Source organism: Microtus ochrogaster, unplaced genomic scaffold (assembly GCF_000317375.1).
Source record: "Microtus ochrogaster isolate Prairie Vole_2 unplaced genomic scaffold, MicOch1.0 UNK7, whole genome shotgun sequence".
NCBI classification, from domain to species: Eukaryota; Metazoa; Chordata; class Mammalia; order Rodentia; family Cricetidae; genus Microtus; species Microtus ochrogaster.
Genome location: NW_004949105.1, coordinates 5,114,138 through 5,139,648, shown reverse-complemented (window position 1 = coordinate 5,139,648; position 25,511 = coordinate 5,114,138). Strand labels below are relative to the sequence as shown.

The 25,511-nt window shown below is 46.7% G+C and overlaps 2 protein-coding genes across 2 annotated transcripts in view; one reads left to right on the top strand and one right to left on the bottom strand.

The window, feature by feature from the left end:
* Pcid2 (PCI domain containing 2) overlaps positions 1 to 11,591 on the bottom strand; it is a 21,313-nt gene extending 9,722 nt beyond the window's left edge. Inside the window, exons 1-5 of the mRNA XM_005366269.2 lie at positions 10,874 to 11,591; positions 6,869 to 6,958; positions 4,339 to 4,412; positions 3,212 to 3,277; positions 802 to 843 (exon numbers count right to left, since the gene is read on the bottom strand). Coding sequence (XP_005366326.1) covers positions 802 to 843; positions 3,212 to 3,277; positions 4,339 to 4,412; positions 6,869 to 6,958; positions 10,874 to 10,909 — 308 coding nt within the window. The 5' untranslated portion in view covers positions 10,910 to 11,591. The remainder of the gene's footprint in view (positions 1 to 801; positions 844 to 3,211; positions 3,278 to 4,338; positions 4,413 to 6,868; positions 6,959 to 10,873) is intronic.
* Positions 11,592 to 11,812: 221 nt separating this feature from the next.
* Cul4a (cullin 4A) overlaps positions 11,813 to 25,511 on the top strand; it is a 39,348-nt gene continuing 25,649 nt past the window's right edge. Inside the window, exons 1-3 of the mRNA XM_005366268.2 lie at positions 11,813 to 11,982; positions 12,272 to 12,387; positions 20,510 to 20,613. Coding sequence (XP_005366325.1) covers positions 11,835 to 11,982; positions 12,272 to 12,387; positions 20,510 to 20,613 — 368 coding nt within the window. The 5' untranslated portion in view covers positions 11,813 to 11,834. The remainder of the gene's footprint in view (positions 11,983 to 12,271; positions 12,388 to 20,509; positions 20,614 to 25,511) is intronic.

The window sequence follows — 25,511 nt, the reverse complement described above, 5'->3', positions numbered from 1 at the left end:
AGAAAGAAAGAAAGAAAGAGAAAAGCAGAAAAAGTGCATCCGATATAAAGACGCACATTTGGAGGTTGAGACAGGAGAATGGAAACTGCCAGGCCAGCCTAAAGTACAAAGGAAGACCCTGCTTCAAAGTTCTCCCGTAACTGCCCCTCAAAAACTGGGGCTATGGATGTAGCTCAGTAAGTAGAGCACTTGCCTCGCACGCACAAGGCCTGGGTTAGATCCCCAGCACCGTATGAATGGTGCAGTGGCACACGCCTGCAGTGCCAGCATCAAAGCAATGGGGTTAAGTTCAGTCATCCTCCACTATAGTGAGATCGAGACTAACCTAAGGCAGAAGAGACCCTGTCTCAAAAATAGCTTAAAACGATGTAGGAATATAACTAAGTGGCAGAATGCTTGCTAGCACACGTAAGGACCTAGTTCAAGCCCCAGCACTGAAGGAAACAACTGCTGAAGGAAAGGGCTGGGTTGGTTGTCTGTGAAAGCTACTATAGTGTAAACAAAATTTAAACATTTTCCTAGTTTGCTAATAAATCTTAAAGTTAGTTTTCAAGAAATTTAAAATAATCCAAAGGAACTATAGTGTGCATTTAACCAACGTTTAAAACCAGAAGTTAAAAACTGGCAAATGAAAGGAAAAATAGTACTTAAATGTTTCTGTAACAGAATTACTGAAGTAGCACTTTCGACAAAAACATTGTACATAACCTGTCTGCTTGGCCATTCCCATCTAACCCCAGACCACACCCAGCCCACACCGACATCATTTACTAATCTCTGGCTACTTCTGTTCATGCTTACCAGTTTTCTTCTTTGTGAGCCTGGAATGCCCGCAGGAATGACGTACTGTATTAAGGATGACATGACAAGCAAAAATGAAGTAACACTGCACTCAGTAAGAAACAGACTAGGGGTAAAGTGTGTTCTTTAGATGACTATGTCACAACAGCAGGAAAATCCTGAAGGCAGAAAACACTACAATATCCATGCATTGGCAGCCGCGTAGACGCAATGCATTCACTTCAGACAGACCTCTGAAACAAGCTTTATTATAAGGTTGCTCATATAAACCAGGCAATGTGGCACTCCTTTGATGCTAGCTAGCACTTGGGAGAAGAAAGTTTCAGGCCAGCCTCCATGGTTAGACCCTGCTCACCTCCGCCAAAAAAAAAAAAAAAGAAAGAAAAAAAGATTGTGTGTATATGTACATGCATGCGTGTGTGGGTGTGTGTAAGTCTGTGTGCATATGTGTGCAGTGGTTAGATGTCAACTATAGGCGACATTCCTCAGGCTGGCCCCCTTCTTGAGAGAGACTCTCACTCATCAATTAGACTAGCTAGTGAGCCCCAGGGATCTGTCTGTCTCCAGGCCCACAGAGATGAGATTACAAGCACACACCACCACTCCCGCTTTTTTGTGGGTGCTGGGGATCCCACTCAAGTTCCCATACCTACAGGGCAAGCACATTAAAAACTAAGCCATGTCCGCAAACCCGTTATAAGTCTTCTCTTTTCTATTTGTACTTACGCGTTTCCCTGAGTTCACAGATCATAAACTACATTTAAGTCCTCAAGAATCTATAGCATAAGGTTTATTTCACCAACACTAAAATTCTTAAATTCTAGGGAAATTTGGCTAGTAGCATTCTCTTGTGAGTATATTTAAACACAGCAGTTTTCAAAAGCAAACTAAAATCCAGAGATCTACAAATCCTCAGCCTGCTCACTGATATGAATCACTACAGAAGCTGATGTTTAAATAACACTCTTCACTGAGCACATGAAACACGGGCAATGCATGTATCTGAGTCCACATCTCTCCATCTAGGCTGAGTTACGGGCCTCTAAGACTTAACCAGTTCCTGTAGGCACACTTAAAAAACATCCTACTCTTAATCAAGTCTTTAGGTTAGTATGCACAATAACGTGTAGGTTTCACTATGGCATCTTCATACATACATGGTATTGCCAAAACATTATTATTGGCTGGACATGGCAGTGCATGTTTTTAATCTCAGTATGTGGGAGGCAGAAAGAGGTGGATCTCTGTGAGTTCAAAGGCCAGCCTGGTTTACACAGTGAGTTTCCAGGCCAGCCAGAGCTACAGTCTCAAAACAAAATGAAAACATTATTCTTGAAGCTAGGGGTGACTCGGGGGAAGAAGAGTGCTTCTGCTGCAAGCATGAGAACTGGGGTCAATATCCCAGGCAACCACACAGAAAGCCGGGAACAGCTATGCGTGCCCATAACCCCCACACTGGGAGACTGAGACAAGGAGAGCCTAAAAGCATGCTGGCCAGTTAGCTTGTCAACAGCAAGCTTCAAGTTCAGGGAGAGACCCTGTCTCAAGACAGTGAGGCAGACTGAGAGAAGACTTGACATGCTCCTCTGGCTTCTGACCTCACATGTGCATGCACAGATACCTACAAGCTCGTGTGCACACATGCCACACACAAGCACCAACTGAGTTCTTAGCCACATTAAATAAAGCCCACCCTCCATGTATACTGATGACATTAGTGTAGAAGGGAACTGTCTGTGAAATCAAGGAGACCACGGGAGGGGCAGGAAAGAAAGGGCAAGTGTGGTGGTCTGAATGCAATTGCCTGCCATAATCGCATAGGAAGTGGCACTATTGGGAGGTGTGGTCTTGTTGAAGGAAGTGTGTCACTGTGGGGGCAGGCTTTGAGGTTTCCTTTGTTCAAGACATTGTCCAGTGTCTGAAACACTTCCCATTGCCTTCTGATCATGATGTAGCTAGCACCACACCTGCCTGCCCACTGCCATGATGATAAAGAACTAAACCTCTGAAACTGTAAGCCACCACCTCAATTAAATGTTTTTCTTTATAAGAGTTGCCATGGTCCTGGTGTCTCTTCACAGCAATAGAAACCCTAAGAAAATGGGGTAGTGGAATAGGAGGAAATGTCCTCAAAGTAAATATGTTTGCATTAAAAATAACCTCATGTAACCTTATATAATAGAAATAAATAAAATCCAATATGTTAACCAGTGTACTTCCTTATTAGATAAGCAACTGGGTGAGTCATAAAAGCCAGACTACACTTAGACACCCAAGCAAAAACAGTTAAAATGAGTTTCTCTTCCAAAATATTGTAGTTCCTTTTTAGTTGAAGGTTTGAACTGGTCCAGTGTTTCAAGACTGTGAACCTCAGTAACCCACTGCTAGTAACTCACGGGGTAAAGGATATTGGACTATCACGGTCTGGCACTTGTAGGCCTCTATGAAGTCGTGATTCCCCACAGCATAGGTACACCTGGAAAAGACATCAGAGGCTGAAGAACAGGTACATATTAGCCCAGAACACATTCTACCACACACCTCAGTCACTCTCTACTGCTCCTGGAAGGCATTTTTGCTTGGCAGAGAACCACAGATGGAGGGAACACAGACGACCATTTGAATGACAGCAGTCGGTATGAGGGGAAATCCCACACAAAGCTCTGACACTGTCTGCTGAGTCCCAGAACAGGAAATAGTTCAGATGTTCTAAGGGACCAGCGACAAGCGTGACTGACGCTGCATGCCTGGTGCTCCACACTGTCGGTGGGCCTCCAAAGACATTCCGTCCAGGTTCCGGCTGGCAGCTAGAGCCAGCTCATCACCAAATCCAGAACCACACCGTGGAAAGCACACTGCTAGGAAAGCAGAGGTGCACTTTTTTTTTATTTTATTTTTGGTTTTTCAAGACAGGGTTTCTCTGTAGCTTTGGAGCCTGTCCTGGAACTAGCTCTTATAGACCAGGCTGGCTCAAATTCACAGAGCTCCGCCTGCCTCTGCCCCGAGTGCTGAGATTAAAGGAGTACGCCACCATTGCCCAGTGAGGTGCACCTATTGTTGCAAGGAATATAACAACACCACAACTTTTCCAAAGGCCTGGCCCAGCTTGCTCGGAAATACAACAGGCATGCAGTCAGAGAACAGTCCTGCACACAGGGCTTTAGGATCTAAAGTTCTGTCTAAACCGCCTGACACGCTGCAGTGAAAGCAGCCGACATATTGTGTAAATAAAGAGAAGTTTCTGTTTGTTTTGCTTAACTCAGATTTTTTCCCTACAAAGCAAAGATAGTAAAAACCACATTATTTCCATGAGAAAAGCAAGGCCTCCGGTAGGCACTGCAGCTGACTAACAAAAGACAGCCCAGCCAGCAGACACACCAAGGGTGATACAGAGGCATAGGACACACTTGTCCACTTTTCCAAGTTAATTATTCACTGCTCAAGGCAAATAATGATGCACGGAAGAATCCGAGTGGTCCAGTGGCGTGTTACAGGCACGCAGCTGTGAGCCTGGCTTTCCTGCTGCCAACGGGTTACCTTAAGTGAGCTGCAAACATTTCGTCATACGGGGGCTCCAGAACTTGCTGGCATTTCTCTTCTGGAGAGGCCATCTAGTCCATAGGAGAAAGGTAAAGTTAGTGGCATGAAAGGCAGCAGTATACGCAAAGAACTTTAGATGATCACTTTTAGAACTTCACAGCCTCAAGAAATACTTCAGTCAGGCACATCTACGGGGAGGGCTCATTGCTCCCCAATATCTGTATTTCAAAAAAAACCAACAAGCCCAAGAATAAAATTCAGTTGTTCGCTGCAGGCTACAAAACATGCTAGGCACTTTCAGACATACTTATTTTTATTTTATTTTATTTTAATTTTTTTATTTTTTACTTATTTTTATTTTATTTGGTGTGCATAGGCGACTGATGTGGGCCTGTATGGGCCCATATATGCCATGGCACACATACAGGTCACAGGAAGACTTCCCACCACTGGGCTCTGGGAGGAAACTCAGGGCACCACACTTGCTCAGCAACCGGCCAGCTCATGGGCTCTCTTAACAGCTAGTCAGTCAGCCAAGAAGGCCTTCAATAAAACAGGAGTACAGTTCCAACTGTAAATAAGGCCAACAAGTTAGTGACCACGCCATGTGAAGAGTTACTACACAACTTCCTGAGGGAACAGGTGTCCTGGGCTAGGGGCTCACATGGTGAAATCCAGACAATTTGAGCACACCTAAGCAGATGAATTTTACATGTCACCTGGACTGCCCAAGTACCCGGAATGAATATGACCTCTGCGTGCCTGGAGGATGTTTCTACAAGAAACAGGTCCGGAACTGGTGACTCCCCTGTATAGCAGGATGGACACCTACCAACCTGATGAAGTGCTGAAGAGTACCAAAAAACACAAAAAACAAAAACAAACAAAAAAACAAAACCATACACTCTTCTGGCTCCTGACTGCCTCCTGAGCTGAGACACTGTGACATCTCAGGCAGAGCTTGGGTTTACCCACAGGCATCTAGCTGAAGATGGCAGGTCATGCAAGGGTCTTCTCGGCCTTTATAACCACATGACCCAACTTCCTACTGAATCAATCTCTCTCTCTCTCGGTGTGTAAATGTATTGTGTATGTACAGATGTATTTTCTATCTGTTGTTTTTCAGACTAATAGTAAACGAGAGCAAGATGAATGACAGGCATCCTCACAGGTGTAATAAACACGCACACACTTAGAGTAAAGGTGGGAAGGAAAAGTGCTGGCGTCAGGAAACCACCGTGCTGAGCCTGAGAGCTTAGCTCAATGCCCAGGACCCACATGTAGAAGGGAAGAACCAACTCCCATAAATTGTTCTCTGACCTTCACACACACCACGGTACATGCATGCCCAAATATATACATACAAAAATAAGTAAGTTTAAGATTTAACTAAAACAAAACAACAACGACAAAAAAACTCAGAAAGAAACAAAATTATCATTTCAGTTTCTCATGAAAAAAAAAATTACTTGGATGTTAGCTGCTAGCATGGACCTATCAGGTGGAAGGTTAGTACAGCGCTGTCCAGACAGACAGACCTAGTTGTCACACACACAAGCCCCTGCCGCCTCAGAAGAACAAGAACGGCAGCAAGTACAGAGCGTTCTCTTACTGTGCCGTGGCCAAGTGGGCTGGGCTCTCTACAAGTCCCTGGACTTACTTCTTAGGACAACAGCTCTTAATGCTATTCATCAGAACCACACAGGACACCCTGAGGATGGACGACCTTGATTAGGATGCTGGGTCTAGTCACTGTTTTCCTCCCGAAGAACTCTGCTCCCACAGGAACATACTTTAATATCATAAAGGGCATCAGTACAGAAATAGAACTCTATAAAATATCCACTCAGTCTACAGGAAACACTGTCTATACAATACGAAAACTACAAATGGAAAATGCTCATATTCTCAAAGCAGGGCTGACAAATGTGTTCTATGAAAGGCTTTGCCAACCCTCTGCAGGCTCAGTCACCTGCACCATTGTGGCAGGGAGGCCACCAAGACAACACTTAACCAGCATACAGCTCTAGTCTCTAGGAGGGATCTTGATTCCAAGTGGGAACTTGGTGGGATTGCTTGCTGGCTCTAGTCTCCAGGGCAGTTGTATATGGACAAGGTCTAAGTTCTATGGCATCTTCCCTAGTGACACTGATAATGTTACTGACATTAACCCTAATCTACACGGGGATCAAATATAGGAGTATGAGGTACAGTGCTCAGTAGGTAAAATGGGATTACAGTAATCATAAAGAAATTTGAAATTTTCACATGGGAGTGGTAATATTAGTTTCCTTTTACTTAAACTTCCATGGAAAACTAACTGCCTCACATCTCTCTCATAGCCCTTCCTGACTGAGAGCCAGCCTCCCTCACCTCTCTCTAGAAACCATGGGCTTGTTTACCACCTACCTGGAGCCGTGGGTTCGCAGCCAGCCTCACCTCTCTCTAGACACCATGGCCTTGTCTATCACATACCTGGAGCCTCCCTCACCTCTCTCTAGACACCATGGGCTTGTCTATCACCTACCTGGAGCCGTGGGTTTGCAACATGAGGGTGCTTGAAAGACACCAGCTCTGCACAGGACGCTCCATCTCTGGTATCAATGGCCTCATACACCTGAAACAAGTTGAGGGGGAAACCTGAGCAGGCAGGCAAGCATCCATTCTCAGAGGACCTGAGCAATGCATTGCATACCACAGAAGCTGTTCCCTCCTTCTAGAAAGAGGCCAGAATAATCAAAATGTAAAGGAATAAAAAAAAAACTTCATTTCAAAATGGAGTCTTCTTAGAACAAGAAAAGAGGAGGGCCAGAGTTCCAGAGAGGCCCCTCTAAAGGTCTCAAGGACACTGGCCTTCTATGAGGCACAAAGATGAAGACGTGTCCTTTCATCATCCTTCCCACTGGAACCCTCATAAAGAGCCTCGTAAGGAGCCTTGTCCTAGTCAGTACCAAGGATGGTGGCTACTTGTCACACTTGAACATGACTCTCAGGTCTCCAAGGCCTCCAGAGTTCTTTCCACAGGAGATCTACGGGTGGTTGAAGCTTCAGAACTGGAGCACACATCATGAAACAGAAGCACACTCCTGATGGCTGTAGGTGCTAGGAGCACAGTGGTCCCTGGGGTCCAGGTATCAGGTCCATGTAATGAACAGTGTAGATGTTGGGCAGGGAGCAGTCCTCTAGGTCTGTTCACATCCCAGTAACCTCCTTTGCAGTGACATTGGAGATGGAGGATGAAGTCACCTAAGCTGTGTCTAAAACCTCAAGTACAACTTCACTAGCACCTGGATCAACTCTACAGGATCCTGCACTCAGGCCCAGACTCAATATAAGAGTGTCCTGTCTGAGTCCTGCCTCAGTAACAACATAAGGAAGTTAGCCACAGAGAAACCCTGTCTCGAAAAACAAAAACAACAACAACAAAAAAAAAACCATAAGGAAGTTAGGGGTGGGTAAGAAAGTAAGGAGCTGGGGAAGAAGCTCAGGGGAGAGGTATTTGCTAGCATATGCAAGTCCCGGGTTTAGTCCCCAGTGTTATTTTTGGGGGTCTGGCCACTCCATGGATATTTTATCCCTGGCCCCCATCCGCCTGCCATAAGTGCTTTACCAGTGCTAACACAAACACTGCATCCTTTTACGTTAGACACCACTGGATCATGAACTCACACTCTAAGCAAGCGCCTATGTACAATGCCCTCAGCTGGCACATCGAGGAGTTTGCTTCAGGCATCTCAGGAGACATCTCCCCTGACCAGGTCTTCTCAGGTCCTCCATAGCAGTCCACAGGGGGTACCATCTGCCCTTAAAACCCACAATTCCTTAAAACAGCACACATTAAACAAACAAATTGTACCCATTCCTTCTATGCACTGAAACCATAGAGCAACAAGCAGAGCTGGCACCAGGCATCTTTTCTAAGTTCCACTCCTCACTGACAGGAAGCAAACCCCCTTGGAGAAAGGGTTGACTCCTGAGCTGGGACAGGAGAGCTTAGGTGAGCTTGGAAAATATGTGACCCCAAAAAAGCCCAAGAAGGAACAGGGTTAGGTTCAAAAGCCACAGAAACCAGTAGAAGCCGCTCATGGTAATTTTGAGCTTCAAAAAGATTAACAATGATGACAATATATTAAAAATAATCCCTAATGTATGCTGGGTGTGGCAGCACATGGGAGGCAGAGAGAGGAAAATCTCTGTATGTTCAAGAACAGCCTGGTCTACACAGTGAGTACCAGAACAGCTAGGACTATATAGAGATACATACATACATACATTACATATAAATCCATATGGTTTTTAAAGAAAGAGCATAAGAAACAATTTTTTAATATTTAGTTTTTAAAGATTATTTATTTTAGCTGGGCAGTTGTGGCACATGCCTTTAATCCCAGTATTCAGGAGGCAGAGGCAGGCAAATTTCTGAGTTTAAATCCATCCTGGTTTACAGAGTGAGTTCCAGGACAGCCAGAGCTGCACAAAGAAAGCCTGTCTCGAAAAAACCAACAATAAAAAAGATTATTTTATGAGCTGCCTTATGGGTGCTGGAAATCACACTTAGGTCCGCAAGAGCAGCAAGTGTTCTTAACCACTGAGCCACCTCTCCAGCCCAGAAATTATTTCTTAACTGAAACTAATTGCAGACACACATACAAAGAGGGATGGGATGTGACACAATGATAAACACTTTCCCAGATGCATAAGCCCCAAAGATCAGTCCTACATAAAAAACAAACCAGTCCAGAAAGGAGAATAGGAAATCATATTCTGGCCAACTGAGAGAGTACCTGGCTTAGGAGAGGGCTGTCAGTGAGGACAAACCACCTCTACAAAAGTGTGTGGAGGACAGGAAGCTCACGGAAGCACATTAGCCAGAGTAAGAACATATGACATGTAGTGTGGACCTGCTCTTCTGGAGGTCCTGAATTCAACTCTCACAACCATCCATAATGAGATCTGGTACCCTCTTCTGGCCTGCAGATAGAACACTGTACACATATAAATAAATAAATCTTAAAGAAGAAGAATACAGCATGGGTGCACTCCAGATCCAAAAGAACAATTCCTAAGGAACAATTTGCAGGAGAGTAGAAAATTAAATAAGAGTTCTATATTAGAAAATTTGTAGACCACTGGGCATGGCAGCACACACCTTTAATCCCAGCACTCAGGTGGAAGAAGCAGGCGGATCTCTGTGAGTTCAAGGCCAGCTTAGTCTACAAGAGTTAGCTCCAAGACAGGTTCCAAAGCTACAGGGAAACTCTGTCTCAAAAAAAAAAAGAAAGAAAGAAAGAAAGAAAAGAAAAGAAAAGAAAAGAAAAGAAAAACAAAATGTGCATTGATGGTAAGTTTCTCAGGCTACTAAATATATTGTAGTTGTAGGGAATATCCTTGTTCTTGATGCCTGTAGTTGTGGGCCCTGACTTAGATGTGTTTTATACTTACTAACCTGGGAAAATGGAGTAAAATTTCCTTCTGGTTTGACCCTGGACAAAGTAGACCTTCTTATTCCTTGTTGTAAGGGGTAAATTCCTCAAGCTCGGCGTTTCTCTCTGAAACGTGCAGACACTCCTGCCACTGTAATACCCCTAAGGAACTGGGGCATCTAGGAACTAGCACAAGTATGCTGATGGATGTCATTCCCTATGATTAAGAAAGAACAACCTTGCCAGGTAGTGCTGGTGCACGCCTTTAATCCAGCACTCAGGAGGCAGAGGCAGGTGGATCTCTGTGAGTTCGAGGCCAGCCTGGTCTACAGAATGAGTTCCACGACAGCCAGAGCTGCTATACAGAGAAACCCTGTCTCAGAGAAAAAAGAGAAAGAAAGGCCTCTACCACGCGGGCCATTAGGGAGGTATGGCATGCTGTGACTGACAACCAGGAGACAGCTACAGGTGACACCAGCAACTTCCACAATTAACCAGGTCTCTTCCCTTCTGAGCATATAGGCTCAAATTGCAGTATTTGTTCCCAAGCGTCCCTAGGGTTCTAGCTAATGAGGTATTTGAAACAGAAAACAGAGGCCTTGATAATGGAGCTAAGTGCAAAACTAAGACTCATAAACATCCATGAGCAGCAGTGTCACGAGCTGAGATGTTCATCAGACTTCCCCACTTGGCTGTCCCTTGTACCAGGCGTGTTGAATAGTGAGTGGGATCAAACCTCTCTGTCCTAGGTTTGTGCAGAAAGCGCAAACTCAACCCTCAGCCCAGCTGTGCCATTCGGAAGCCTTGAGTGACACCTCTCTTAAGACACAATGTGCTTCGTGCAGACAGTGCTACACCGACAACCGCTTTTACAAGTGGCCCCGATTTTGCTACCTTCACCAGGAAGCCTCCTCTGTCCCAGATCCAGCGGGAAGCACTTACAGCTTGAGCAAGGCCTGCGGCCGGTCGCAAGCAACAGACTCTCCTCGTCTCAAAGGCTGCCACAGACACCACCACCACCACCCCCCCCGCTAGCCTCCAGTCTGGTCCGACCCTGCCCCAGGACCCATCCCCATGGCCAGGAAGAGAGGATCCCGGGCGAAACCCACCTGCTGGAGGTACTGATTAATGGTGATGTGCGCCATAACAGCATCCGCGGGCGTTAAGTACCTCACTTCCGGCGCAGGTCCGTCTCCGTTTCTTGTCCCCACGCTGTATTTCCTGCACGTGGGTTCCAGAACCGGTGGTGCCAGCTGAGCGGAGCTGTCAGTGCCCGGGGTGCGGTCACTTTAGGGCGGCTCAGCTCCGGCAGGGGCGCGCGCGAGGACGGAGAACTGACGTGGAGGAGTCCCAACCGACTTGGGAAAGTGTCCCCGATCACGTCTTATGTGACTCCCCGTGCCCCTCACCCCTGCCTGGATGAGGGTAACCCAATCCTCGATCCTCACTGTGCAGAGAGGCTCCTGGCTCCCACACCCTCAAGCACACGGAAAGTCCGGACCCCACTCGGAAACACGTCCCCGCGCACTCCTAGCCCTCACTGGCGATGTCCCCGAGTCCTCCCGCACCCCTCACTGGGCCACCCCAGAGCAATGGGTGTGGAGTAGCCCGCTCCCCAGCCCTCGGCGTGCGGAGTCACGGAGCATTCCTGAGCCCTAGGTATGGCGTTGCCCCAGAGGCAAGGGGATGATGTGGTGCTCGTCCCCAGCCCTAGACGTGACGTTCAACAGCAAGCTCCCTGGCACCCGGTGCGGGGTGTTACGGCGCCCTCTCGTGAGCATTCGTCGTAGAACGTCCGCGGGCCCCGAACCCTCCCTGCGCGGCCGCGAACTCCGGAGCCCTCGCTGGGCGGAGTCCGCGCGCCCGAGCCGGCTCGTTCCGGTGCGCGCCGCGGCGGTTGGGCCTCGGGCGCGCGCGCGACCGGGGCCCCGAGCGGCAGGAGGAGGAGGAGGAGCCGAGCGCTCACGGGCGGAGCCCGACAGGAGGAGGAGGAGCCGGGCGCGCACGGCCGGGGCGCAGGGCAGGAGGAGGAGCCGGGCGGCGCGGGGCGGGGCGGCGTCCGGCCCAGCCATGGCGGACGAGGGCCCGCGGAAGGGCAGCGTCTCGGGTCTCATGGGCCGCACCAACGGCCTCACCAAGCCCGCGGCGTTGGCCGGTGGCCCTGCCAAGCCGGGGGGCGCGGGCGGCTCCAGGAAGCTGGTCATCAAGAACTTCCGAGGTGGGTGCGCTCCGGTGAGGAGCGAACGGGGCGGCCGGCAGGTCGCGCGCTCGGACAGGGCCTTCTGGGGCTGCCCAGCCGGCCCTGTCCCCGCGCCCCGGCCCGCCTTGTTCCCGCACTGTCCTGTTCCGGCGCTCCAGCCTGACTTTTCCCTGCACCTCCTGCTCCGCCACGTCCCCGCGCCCCAGCTGGCCCTGATCCCGCACCTCCTGGCTGGCCGTGCGGGGCCCTGCCTCGGTGCCCCGGCCTGTCTTGTCCCCGCGCGGCCGTTGACCCTCTCTCCCCACAGACAGGCCGCGGCTGCCTGACAACTACACTCAGGACACGTGGCGGAAGCTTCACGAAGCGGTCAAGGCCATCCAGAGCAGCACATCCATCAGGTACAACCTGGAGGAGCTGTACCAGGTGAGCGGCGGCGAGGGCCTGCGAGCACCAGGCTGTTTTCCTCCTCCCGCAGCCACGGTCGCCGACGCTAGGGAGGCCTGCCTGTCTGCCGGGAGCGGTGGGGGGGACAAGCTGCGGCCCGAGCCTTCCCCCGGGGGTGAGGGGGACGAGCCGCGGAGCCCTCGGTCAGCAGGTGTTTTATGGATCGCCACCCTGGATTAGTGCTGTGTTGAGGCTTACATCAGGATGCTTAGGAGGTCTAAGTTTTCCCATCACCAGAAGAAAGGAGGTGTCGGGGGCCCAGAGCCACAGGGCTCCAGCAGTCTTGAGTGTTATCAGAATGACAGATTGTTGCACATAAAACCCAGTACGGCTCCACTTGCTAGTAAGGTCCCTGTGTCGCCCCCCCCACTCACACACTGTTTTGTGGTTTAATTGTTGCAAATAAGGTTTGCAGGAAGTCCCGTATTTTTAATTGAAAGAGGGGCAGTGGCTACATCAGGAAAAGAAATCATCAGAAGTACATTTTGCTGTTTCAAGCAGACTTTCCTATCATGGTTTTCTACAATAATTCTCGCTAAATAGTCTGCTATAGGTAACTATAAAGCATATAATTAACTACACTAGAGTCATGAACTTGCCAGTTCGTTTTATCCAGGTTACAAAGTGAACGTATTTAAAGTTACATAAAGTACAAAAAGAAAAGTAAGCAATAGTACTGGAGAAAAAAAATATTACATTTCGAGCACTCCCAGTCCAAAACTTAGCTCACATATGGAAAAAGATCCCCAGCTGACCCCGTCTGATTGGTCTCAGACAGAATACAATATACGCTAAAACTTTTGTATAAAATTGCTTCAAGCTGGGGCTGATGAGATGATGCAGTGGGTAAAGCTCTTGCCGAACAAGCTTGGCAGCCAGTGTTCGAACCTCAGAACCCTCAAACAGATAGGAGAAAACTGGAGATGACCTCTGGCTGCCAGACTTGCCGTGGCACAAGCACCCACGCATATGCATCATGCATACACACGATAAAAAAAATTAAAATAGTCCTTCAAATTGTGTTCAAGTTATATGAGATATGAATTAATTTTATGTTTAGACTTGAGTCCCATTTCCCAACTACTTCATTATGCATATTCAATTATCAAATGAGAAGAAAAAAATCTAATCCAAAGCACTGCTGGTCCCAAGCATTTTGAATGCGGGACAACCGGCCTGTAGTGATAGATTGATGCATGTGGCTGTTCCTTGTCTTGGGTTTGTGAGTTGATTGTTTATTGAGGGAAAGGGTTTTAAGATTTTGTTTTTAAGCATGTGTCTGTGTGTATGAATGGGGGTTGAGGGACTGGAGGCCGGAAGTTTAGGTGGTTGTGAGCCTCTTGATGTAGGTGCTAGGAACCAGCCTCAGGCCCTCAAGTACTCTGACTACTGAGTCATCTCTCCAGGCCTCTACCCAACCCCCTTTGTTTTTGAGAGTTTTGCTACATGGTGCTAGCTGACTTAGTTACTAGCTTTGTATTCATGCCTTGTCTGTAACTTACAGCAATCTTCCTGCCTCGGCTTCCCACTTGGTTGAATGTACCACCATGCCCCTAATAAATTTTTTAAATAAGCTTTCTTGAAGTATAATTTATATATAACTTGTACTCCAGTAGGTTCTTTTAGGGGGAGGGGAAGTTGACTGGTTTTATTTTGTATAGCGCAGGCTGTCCCAAACTCAAGGTATTCCTCCTGTGGTTACAGACTTACACTAACATACTTGTTGTGCTAGTAGATCTTAATGGCCTAATATGCAGTTGTTTTGCTGCCCAACCCATATAGACTGTTTCCATCCCCCACAGAGAACTGCAGCCCTTTGCATTCCCCACCCCATCCCCGCAGTCATTTCTCTGCCATTTCTATCTAAAGGAATCATGCGTTTGTCTTCTTTGCTGTCTGGCTCTTACTTAGAATACCAGTTTGCAGTTTACATGTGGTGCTAACAGTTTGGTGTTTTGTTTTTTAAAATTTTTTAAATGTGTTATTACTTGAATAGAAGTACATCACTTTCCCTGTCCCCTTCCTCCCTTCACCAACCCCCAGTTCTCCTCTCTCAGACCCCGCTGTACATCCCCCAAGTGCTTGTTGTTTTTATTCCTGATTAGTGTGGATATAGTACAATTGGCATATTCATCAGGTAAAGGACCTTTGGGTGCCCAGTGGGAAACATTGCCAGCAAAGCCGCTGTGGGCATGAGTTCTCATTCCTCTCAGGAAACTATCTCAGAGATGTTAAGAAGACGTGTGTTTCACTTCTTAAGAAACTGGCTGCTTTTCAAAGTGGCTGGACCGTTTTGCACCCTGCCAGTAGTATGAAGTCCTGTTTGCTCCACATTCTCACCAGCATTTGGTGCTGTCGGCTTTACCTGTGGTTTAATTTACAGTTCTACTGATATTAGGCATCTTTTCATATATTTATTGTTATATTCTGTACCCTTTTTTGAAGTTAACTATTCAAACCTTTTGTCTGCTTGACTGCCTCCTCTCCTCTCCCTCCCTTTTTATCTCACTATGTAGCCTACTCTGGCTTCAAATGTATAACTTTTCTGCTTCAACCTCCCAAATTCTTTTGTTAACAGACATAAGCCAGTATGTCCAGCTTCATTTTTTTAGATTATTTTCCTGTTACTGAGTGTGGATTTAGTATGGATTCTTCCAGATACAAGTTGCATATATTTTCTTCTAGTTCATAATTTACCCCTTAACTTTTAGATATATGTCCTTTTAAGAACAGTGATTTAAATTGTGAAGTCTAGTGTTTCAGCTGTTCTTTTAGGTTGAGATTTTAGTATCTGCCTAAAAAAATAAGAAAATAAAATTTTGCCATAGCTGGGAATAGTAGCACACTCCTGTAAACCCAGCCCCCACTTGGCAGAAGAGATTCAGGAATTCAAGGTCAGCCTCTTCTACTAGCCAGCTCTAGGCAAGCTACATGAGACCCTGTCTCAAAAAAAACAGATCTTTGTCCTAATCTAAGATCTTATATTTCCCTAGTAGACATTTAGAGTTAAAAATTTTGCATTTAGATCTTGTGGACTTTTGTGTGTATTGTAAGATATAAATCTACATTCAGTGTTGTTCCTATAAATGTCCAGGTGCTGGGCACGTTGTTGCCTGACTGACTTTCTCAAAGACAAGACCAGCTGTCCATCTAAGAGTGGGTGTAACGAGGTGTTAAATCAGAAAGGGCTGGCTCCGCCTTGCGTTCCCATGGTCGTTTCAGCTGTTCTTGGTCCTCTGTCTTTAGGAATCTTAGAATCTGTTTTCTGGCTTCTTCCAAGAAGCCAGCGAAGGTTTTGATTGGGATTCTGGTGACTATTAGATCGGTTAGAGAGAACAGACTCAGCCTTAATGATAGAGAACACTCTGTTTGGGCTTTTTAAATATTTCTCAGCAATGTTTCTTGTTTCGGTTATACAGATGTTACAAACTTTTTATGGATTTTTTAACTTAAATTCTGATTTGTGATTTTCACTGTTATAGAGGAACACTGTTGATTTTTGTATATTGAAGTTGTCTTTCTAACTTGACAACCTTGTTTGTTTCTAGCTTTTTTGTAGATTCCCATTTGGTCTTCTGCCCAGATGATCATATGTAACTAGAAAGCTTTTTCTTTTCTAAATTTTGTGTCTATTATTTCTTTGCTTTGTCTTGCTGTACTGGCAAGAGCCTCTAGGACAGTGGTTAGAAGTAAGAAAGCAGGGCACTTGTCTTGCTCTGGGTCTCAGGAATGTTTATTTTCCCTCTGTTGAGTGTAGTGCTACCACATAGGCGGGTCCTTTCTGCTCCTGGGTTGATGAAAGTATGTTTCTGCATCTATTGAGGGATCATGTGGGTTTTGTCTCTTAGTTTGTCAGTTATGTTCATTATCACCTCCCCCCCCTTTTGAGTATAAAAACAGTCTTCTATGTTTGGGCTATATCTTACTTGGCTGAAATGGGTTTTTGTTTGTTTTGTTTGTTTGAGACATAGTCTCACTATGTAGCCTTGACTGGCTACTCACTATGTAGGCTAGGCTAGCCTCAAACTCCCAGAGGATCCTCCTGCCTCTGCCTCCTGAGTGCTGCTGGAATTAAAGTGTCTGCCACTGTGCCCAGTTCTGTGGTCTTTTTATGTGCTGGGTTGAGTTGTTAATGTCTTGTAAAATTGTCTTACTGGATAATTTCCCTACTACAACTTTGATCAGTTTGCGTGTCAAAGTAATGATGGCTTTTTGGGTTTGAAATGAGTCTCCCTTATATACAGTTGGTAGCATTTCTTTCCTTAGACGTTTGAGGGCATTCCCTCATGGAGCCACTCTGTTCTCATTAGCATCACCATCATTGTTACCACTTTATGTGTGTGGATGTTTTTCCTGCATGCATGTCTGGGTACCACATTCCAAACCTAGTGCCCACAGGACAGAAGGTGTCACATCTAGAACTGAGGCTACAGACAGTTGTGAATTGCTACGTGGGTGCTGGATGTCAAACCTGGGTCCTCTGAAAGGGCAACTTCTGACTGCTGAGCCATCTCCATCTCGGTTTTCTTCATGGAAAGATTTTAAGTGCACAGTGATTGTTCCAAGTCTCCCTGAGACTACCAGCCCTCTTGTCTTCAGAGTCTAGCCCAGTCATGCCTCCACTACTATTGCTGCCACTGGTGTGAGTTTCCCACACACTTTGTCTTCTTCCTACAGGCGCAGTTGGGGTCATTCTGAAGGCTTTTTGAAGCTCTGCTTCATCTTTGGACACATAGACTCTCTTAGATGACTGTTTCTTCCTGACCTGCAAACTCTGTGTTTTGGTTCTGGTTGATCCCATTAAGGAGAATCTGATAATCTTTGACTGGATGTTCAACATTATAAATTCTGATATGCCAGATATTTTTATATACTTTATTAATAAAGTATTTGGAGACCATCTGGCCTTTTTAAGTCTTCCTTTTAGGATCAGTTAGGCCAGACCAGAGCAATGCTGTATCCAAGACCCCAACTCTGAAGCGGAGCTTCCTAGGACCCTGACTGTGGCTTCCAGTTGTTCTAGGCTCCGTGTGAACTCTGGCACTGTTTCCTCTACCCTTCTAGATGGTTCTTTTCTTGACATTTGTAGTTTCCTCCCCTTTGTTGCATATTGGGAGACTTTATCTCCGCTGCAGGCCCTCATCTCCTGACTCAGGGTCCTGCTTGCAGCCTGGAAACTGGGTGGGAAGCTGGATCACCAACCTCTAGTCACTGTCGAAGGCCTCAGTATGCTTGTTGTGCTTTGTCTGGGTTTTGGTGCTCAAGACACCAACATGCTTTGTGTTTTGTCTGGGTTTTTTTTGGGGGGGGGGGTATTTTGACCAGGAGCAAGAACTACACCAAGTACCTAAATACTCAGAAGTTTTGTTTGATAAAATGTATGTTGCTACTGAAGCTACTGTCCTGTTACCTAGACACTGCACTGTCCAGTTTTAGCTGCCCTAGCAGTGTAAGAACTTTTCCATACCACATGCAGTGATGCGTCTGAGGGTGAGACCTCACACATTCCAAGCCGCTCCATCCCATCCTTGGGCCTCTGTAGAGAAGTGCTACTGAAGCAGAGCCAAGGGACAACTTGGGCCTTGAGCCAGCGGTTGCTCACCTGCTCCTCTGTGTTTAGTTCCAGCTGTGCTTCATGCTCTGCCTCAGAATCTTAGCTGCAATGCGAGCATCAGTTTTTACCAGAGTCTGGAAATGTTTACTTTTAAAGTCCAGTGTAGACACAGAAACCCATTGGTTATGCTCTATGCTCAGCAACTTGTTTGCTCAGGTTTTCTCCTTGGATTCCGTCTGTCAGTTCATGATGAGGAAATCTCCGGGCTTCCCACCCTCTGTCTTCCTCCTCTGGGTGGGGCTATTTTAAGGATGCAGATCTCTGCTTTGCTTCTGAAGACCTGAGTCTGAACCACTCAGAAGAACATTCATCTGTGGCTTTTGTACTGGAGTTTTGTTCTTTGGTCATCCTAGTGCACGACATTATTTCCAGGAGCCATTAGAGGAAGGCCCAGTGTTGAGCACAACTTGAGAACAAATTCCTCAGAGTGACCTAGGTTTCAGGGAGAGTCCAGGTCACACAACAGGGCTGTTAATGAAGGAGGAAGCAGCATAATTTTGTGTAGAAGTAAGTGATAGGATTGGCTAAAACTAGTGTGGAAAGCCCTGGAAATGGTGGACAGATCAGTGTTGTTTTTATCTAAGGTATTCTATTACCAATAAAGACTCAGGAGTCAGATATTGGGGTAAAAACCTTGTAGAACAAAGAAATGGCAGAAGAGCGACCAGCTGACCCCTTCTCTCCACAATTCCGAGAGTAAAAAGGACATCCAAAAAGCCCAAGAATCCTCAAGTCCCTGTCTTTCCTTCCCGTGCCTCTCTGTCCGTATACTGGTCCTCTGTATACTTTCTGACTGGTTCTTGTCAGCGACTCACTGGCTCAGCCCCGATTCAAGGTTAACTTTATTAACACAGTCTCAGGGCATCACCGTGTGATCAAATATCCCACAACAGATCAGTATTGCTCTATTACCACTTTGATGAAATCCTGCATTAGTATAGAGTAAATTCAGTACAGAAGCAGAGAATCTACCCTCTCTGACCACCAGAACCTGCCCTCGTCTAGCAGCCCTGCTCAGCACTCAGTAGCTGTGTGTCTTTAGCTCTTTCCTCAATCTTTTTTCTTTTTTTTCTTTTTTTGGTTTTCTGATACAAGGTTTCTCTGTAACTTTGGAGCCTGTCCTCGAACTAGCTCTTGTAGACCAGGCTGGCCTCAACTCAAACTCATAGAGATCCACCTGCCTTGCCTCCACGTGCTGGCAGTAAAGGCGTGTGCCACCATCGCCCGGCTAAATAGATCTGGAGGACTGTGGTAGGTGCATGTCTCCTTACAGGCTTCTGAGTTTCCTGTTGCCTGCATTTGAGTCCTGATTTCATTCTACATTGTCACTCAGGTGGGCATCTAGTGAGGTCCAGTATCCCAGCACTGTTCCAGGTGGAATGGGGTGAGGAGGGGAGGTAGGAGACAGCAAGCCTGTGGTGTGACCATCCTTGCCCCAGAAAGTGTCACCAGTCCTGAGCTGCTGGGTCTGGGCAGCATTCCTTGCTGGTCTTCTGCTATGAGTTCAGAGTCATCCTGGGGCCCCACCCTGCCACATTGGTATATCTCTTTGTCATGGCTGGGCTCAGATGTAACTAGGTGTGTGTGGCAGTTTCCTGAGGGCTTGCCAGGCAGTTGGGCTTGTTTCCCTTGAGTCCTTTTTGTCAGTGAGTTAGTGACACGGTCCATGATTTCTTGCTCCTATTTCCCGTGACTTCAGCTCCAGCCCAAGAACCTCTGTGTGAATTTGAATTTAGGAAGCCTACAGCTGCCTGCCGTCCCTCATTTCATTCTTCACCTGAGGGGACTAGACAGGGCCATAGGAGACATTGTTCAGTAGCATAAGCACATGCAGGTGATGCTTGAGAGCAAGTGGACAGACAGCACTCGACACCACAGCCCACACTTATCGGCATCCGGTGCTCTGACCCAGCCACAGTCTGTTAGTCTGGGACAGAAGTAGTCCGCTGTGAGGAGTGACCCTTGGGGCTATATGAGCAGTATTTTTTTAGGAATGGATTGATATGAGTAACAACTGTGAACTGGTACAAGCTAAATCCAAAATCTACCACATCCCACCTTTGATTGTTAGACTAAATCTTACTTCTCTGGAGTGGCTCTTTTAAATGCCCACACCCTCTACTCACGGTAGGTGGAGTCCCTACCATGCATGAGCAGGAATTCTGAGCAGGATAAATAAATGTGTGTCCTACCTCAGCCTGGAGAATCAGAAAATGGCCGTAAGCTCCAAACCTGCTTTAGAATCCTGGTCCTGCTGTGCGGCCTGATACAGAAGCACTGAACTGGGCAGAGCTGGATACTTGAGGTGCCGGGCCTCCCAAGTGCTGAGGATAACAAGTGTAGCACAGCTTCAGTCCGAGCCCCTTAGTGGTGGCCATTGCCATGATGCTGGCACAAGTGCGGGAAGCACCCATAGTTCCGGGATTGCTTGTAGGTCACTGAAGTACTCAGTGACATCTGACCAATCACCCTCTCCCTCTGTTGTAGGCTGTTGAAAACCTTTGTTCTCACAAAGTCTCCCCGACACTCTACAAGCAGCTGCGCCAGGTCTGCGAAGATCACGTCCAAGCCCAGATCCTCCCGTTCAGAGAATATCCTTTCTGTGCTTTTCCTTTGTGCCTCGGGATGGTTGTTTATTACACACATCTTTAAAATGGGATAAAGGACTAATGGATATCCTTAATATTAAAGGAATAAGTTTTAAATCCTCTTTTATAGAACAAAGGGCCTAAGTTTGTTTCATAACTCATTTTAATAGATTTTTAAGTGAAATTTGTAACATCTGAATGACTGATGGGGGAAACAGCTTCCACTTATGCATCTAGTTGGAGAATTTAGACAAATTTCTAAAAATTCCTTAAAATTGAAATTCTGTCCTTTTAATGAAAACCATTTGTATTCATTTTCTATAACATGTGACAAATCCTACAAATGTGGCTGCTTCAAACATACCCAGTTTATGTTTGGGGTTGTTTCTGTCAGGAATCAGGGTTCAGCCCCATGGTTTCCTAGCTCGTTGTCTCACAGGCCCAAGTCTGGGTGTCAGGAAGGCTGTCTCATCTGAAGGTGGGTCTTTCCTGGTTCCCACAGGTGGGTAGCTATAAGGCAAAAGATCCCTACTTACCATCTGGCCGTGGGGCCAGCTTAACCCGAGGACTGTGCTCAGATGCTTGCTGCATCCAGTTTCTCCTGGTGGGTTGTGTGCTATTGTGGGCAGGCAGGAGAACCTGCCTGTCTGGTCTAAGACTGTACCTCCCAGGACACGACCAGACAAAGGAGTGGTGGCTGTGGTGTTCAGTTGAAGAAGGGAATTATTTATTCAGGCATGCGCTATACACAGCACTGGGCAGAGGGCAGCATAGGGTCTGCTGCCATGTTATCTTGTGACTTATGCCCACAAGGACATCTGTATGACCTGGCCCAAGGCTGGTCCCCAAGCCCATTGCCAGTTTTAGGACACAAACGTCATGTGTGAATCCCATGCTGACTTCTTTGGCTCCGTGCTTTAGTGTATAAAACAAATCCCAACACCTGCCTATTGAAGACTTTCTCCGGGTTCTTCCTGTGACTCTCATCAAAGGAAACATGGTCCTGCTAGCTGTACAGACCCTGTTAATGCAGAGCAGCAAGCAAGCAGTGTTGCTGGATGTTGAGGCCTTTAGGCTTCTGCTACGTAGGCGTCTATCAGATCCTCTCTATTCTCTGGCAAGTGTTCTGAACTAAGAGCTGCAAGATTGTACAAGATCACGGTGACCACATACCCTGGAGGCATGCACTCTTATCTCAGGAGGTGTCTGTGAGACTTATGGAGCCCCTACACCTTTCAGAGTACTGGAGCAGCCTGGCATGTGGGCCCAGTGACACGTGATGTTCAGCAGCCGTGTTGTAGGACAGCAATACCCATCAGGGTCAGCTCATCGTGTTTTGTTCTAATCCCACTTTGCTGGAAACCACATTTTGATTGCCTGCTTTAATTATCCTCCTGCCAGTTAATCCCACTTTGGGGGTTGACCAAAATGGTCACATATATAACAAGTCTTTGTTTCCTACCCTATGGTGGATTATAGAAAAGTGACTGTGCCTCATTTCTACCCTCCAAGGGATCCTAGCTCCAGGGTAGAGCCAGGGAAGGACGCTGTTCCTTGGTAACAAGCAGGGATGATAAAAGTCACAATTTGTTTACAGAACGAAAAAGCGCTAACACATTAGATGCCTTAGTGACAATGTGTCTTGAACCCAGACACATGAAGCTGACAGCGGCAAGGCAGAAACCAGGGGCTGGGGCCCGGGAGGATACTACTGAATTGGGCCTCAAAGGACAGTGGGATGTAACCAGACAGAGTGAACATGAGTGAATGCAAAGTGTGTTCTTAAGAACTGTGCCAAGCCAGATGGTGGTGGCACACGCCTTTAATCCTAGCACTTGGGAGGCAGAGGCAGATGGATCTCTGGGAGTTTGAGGCCAGCCTGGTCTATAGAGCGAGTTCATTCCAGGACAGGCACCAAAGCTACAGAGAAACTCTATCTCGAAAAAAAAAACAAAAACCCTGCACAGTCTGGTGTGCAGTCCAGGTCACAGGCTGCATTTGGTTCTGGATATGCCATCACAGAGTTGCACTTCAAGCTGTACAAGTCAGTGAGATTACTTACAGATTTCTAAGCAAGAGCTCAACCAAATTGTCATATGAAGATCTATTGGGCAGAATGATGGGACAGTCTAAAACTGTGGCCAACATGCAGCCTAAAACCTTAACCAGCCAACACATTTCCAAAGTGGCTGTTATGTGTTGCTGGGCATCAAACTAGGTTCTGGAAACAGCATTGTAACCCAGGATTCTCCCTTAAGGCGTCCCTCAATGGAGATAACAAAGATAGGCTTTTGTGTAGCAAAAGGCCACATGCACCTCTGGACATAAAGGAAGACTAACCTGCCTACCTGAGAAGGGATGTGCCAGGGAGAGGAGATGGTGCTGTTGGGTGGCCTGTGCAGAAACGTGGCAGGCAGAGTGAGACAAGCCCAGAGGCCAGGATGAGCAGTTGCTACCACTGGCTTCCAGAAGAAAAAAGCCAAAAAAGGAAGGCTCACCTGTGACCTGAAGTGTGGCTGGCTCCAGGTTGTGCTCAGGGTTCTGCAGTGCACAGTTTCGCCAATGGGGAGAATGGTAATTAAATAGCCCCAAACAGATCAATGTGAGATGATTTTCTCGACCTGATTGAGATGCTGCAGCCAAGTTGAATGACCCTGGGGATTGGCACTCAGATAGCAGTGGACACCTTTGGAATATACACAATGTATTTTTGCTTTCCTTTAAATGGTCTTTGTGATTGGCAGGGTTTTTTTTGTTGTTTTTTTTTTTGGTTTTTTTTTTTTTTTTTTTGGTTTTTTTTTTTTTTTTTTGGTTTTTCGAGACAGGGTTTCTCTGTGGTTTTGGAGCCTGTCCTGGAACTAGCTCTTGTAGACCAGGCTGGTCTCGAACTCACAGAGATCCGCCTGCCTCTGCCTCCCGAGTGCTGGGATTAAAGGCGTGCGCCACCACCGCCCGGCATGATTGGCAGTTTTTTGATGGTGTGTCGTAAGCATTCTTGTTGTTGGATTTTATCGTACCATGAAGGACGTACCTCACTTTCATGGATGGTATGTGTCTTTTGCATGGATTGAAATGAGACAAGAATGGCTACCATAAAGCTGCCTCAGCAGAAGCCACAACAGACCCTCCTGTCAGCTATGCATCTCCTTGCCTAGACTTACTCACCTCTGGCACTGTGGTGATGCTGTAAGCCTTGCATCCTGGAATTGACTGAATTCTAGCAGGTTGCATAGGATCTTGGTAAATACCTACTCTGTGGTACTAGTTCACTCTTCGGTGCTTTTTTTTATGGAAAATACCAACAAATGGTTAATGAGGGTGCCTGTGTAATTAACAGAGCTCTTTTCTTAAAGAACATTGACATTGAACCCTTACATCTTAATACTGGACCAGGTACAACTCCTCCATGGTTATTAGTGATGCCTGAGCTGCCAGGTAGCAACAGAAGATGGACTAGCGTCAGTTTAACTCCGTTTTTAAGCTTAAAGGTCCATGCAGGCCACACAACTCCAGCTGCACAGTGTGAAGGCAGTAGGGACTCTGCAGATCGGCAGGCTTGTGGCATCTCTCAACCTGCTGAATGTCCTGTGGCTGGCCTTTGTCTTGCTTTGCACAAATAGAGGTCTGGCATATTTTACCATCATAGAAGCATTCTCCCAGGGTAATGTGCTAGCCACGGAACTGACAGGCCTTTTCTCTGTCTAAACTTGTGAATATGCTTCCTGAGATTAGGAGGCAAGAACTAGATCTCTGTCTGACCCACTATGGTTATTTCCACCTGCACAGATGTGCCTGTGGCCTCACTGCCTCCCTAAGCATTCTCTTTCCCTCCTAAGGCTGGGCCAGCATCACCTGCCTCTACCAGCTGCCCTTGACTGACTGAAGATCTGGTGTGGCATAATTGCCAAGTTTCTCCTCAGTCTGGATGCGCAGTTTCCTCTTGGGAACTGAGTGTAGGTGGCCTGTCACACTGGAACTCATTGAAGGGATGGTGCCGTGTGCTAGTGAGTGGCAGACAGGGCTACAGCACAGGACCCCGGTGCTTTCCGCCTACGTGGACTGCTTTTTCTGTATTGGGAAGCTCAAAGAGCAAATGAAGATCCTTCTCTCGAAACCCGCTTTCAGATAGCTTTATTTTAAAGTTGTATTTTGCGCATTTTTTAAAAAAGGTATATCCTAGGAGCTAGAGAGGTTACTCATTGATAAAAGCACTTGGTGCTCTTGTCGCGGACCCAAGTTCAATTTCCAGGACTGCTCACTTGAGCTCCATCCAGGTGATGTGACACCTCTGGCTTCCATGGGTATTGGCACCAAGACACACATACATACCAATAAAAAAATTAAATCACTTAAGAAAAAATTTAAAATTTAAAAAAATAAGTGGGACTGGAGAGATGGCTCAGCAATTAAGAGCACTTGCTGCTCTTGCAGAGGACCAGGGTTTGGTTACTAGAACCCACACGGTGGCTCACAACCATCCATAACTCCAGTTCCAGGAGATCTGATGTCCCTTTCTGTTCTCTTCTGGGCACTACATATATGTACACAAATACGTACATGCGTATGTACATAAATTATAGAATATCCTAATAGCAAATTCCAGGCCATCCAGAGAACATAATGAGACACTAGCTCACAAAAAAAAGTGTGTGTGTATGTATGTATGTGTATACTGGCACGTGCCTGTAATATTTGAGGACACTGAGGCAGAGGACCTCAAGTTCAACACCAGCATAGGATGTATGTCAATATCCTGACTCAAAAACAGACGAGCACAGTGTGGTGGCTAACACCTGAAATCCCAACGTGTGGGAGACTGGGAAAGGAAGATTGCTTCATTTAAGGCCAGTCTTGGCTAGAATGGGACTGTCCCAAAAGCACACATACAACATACATGTGTA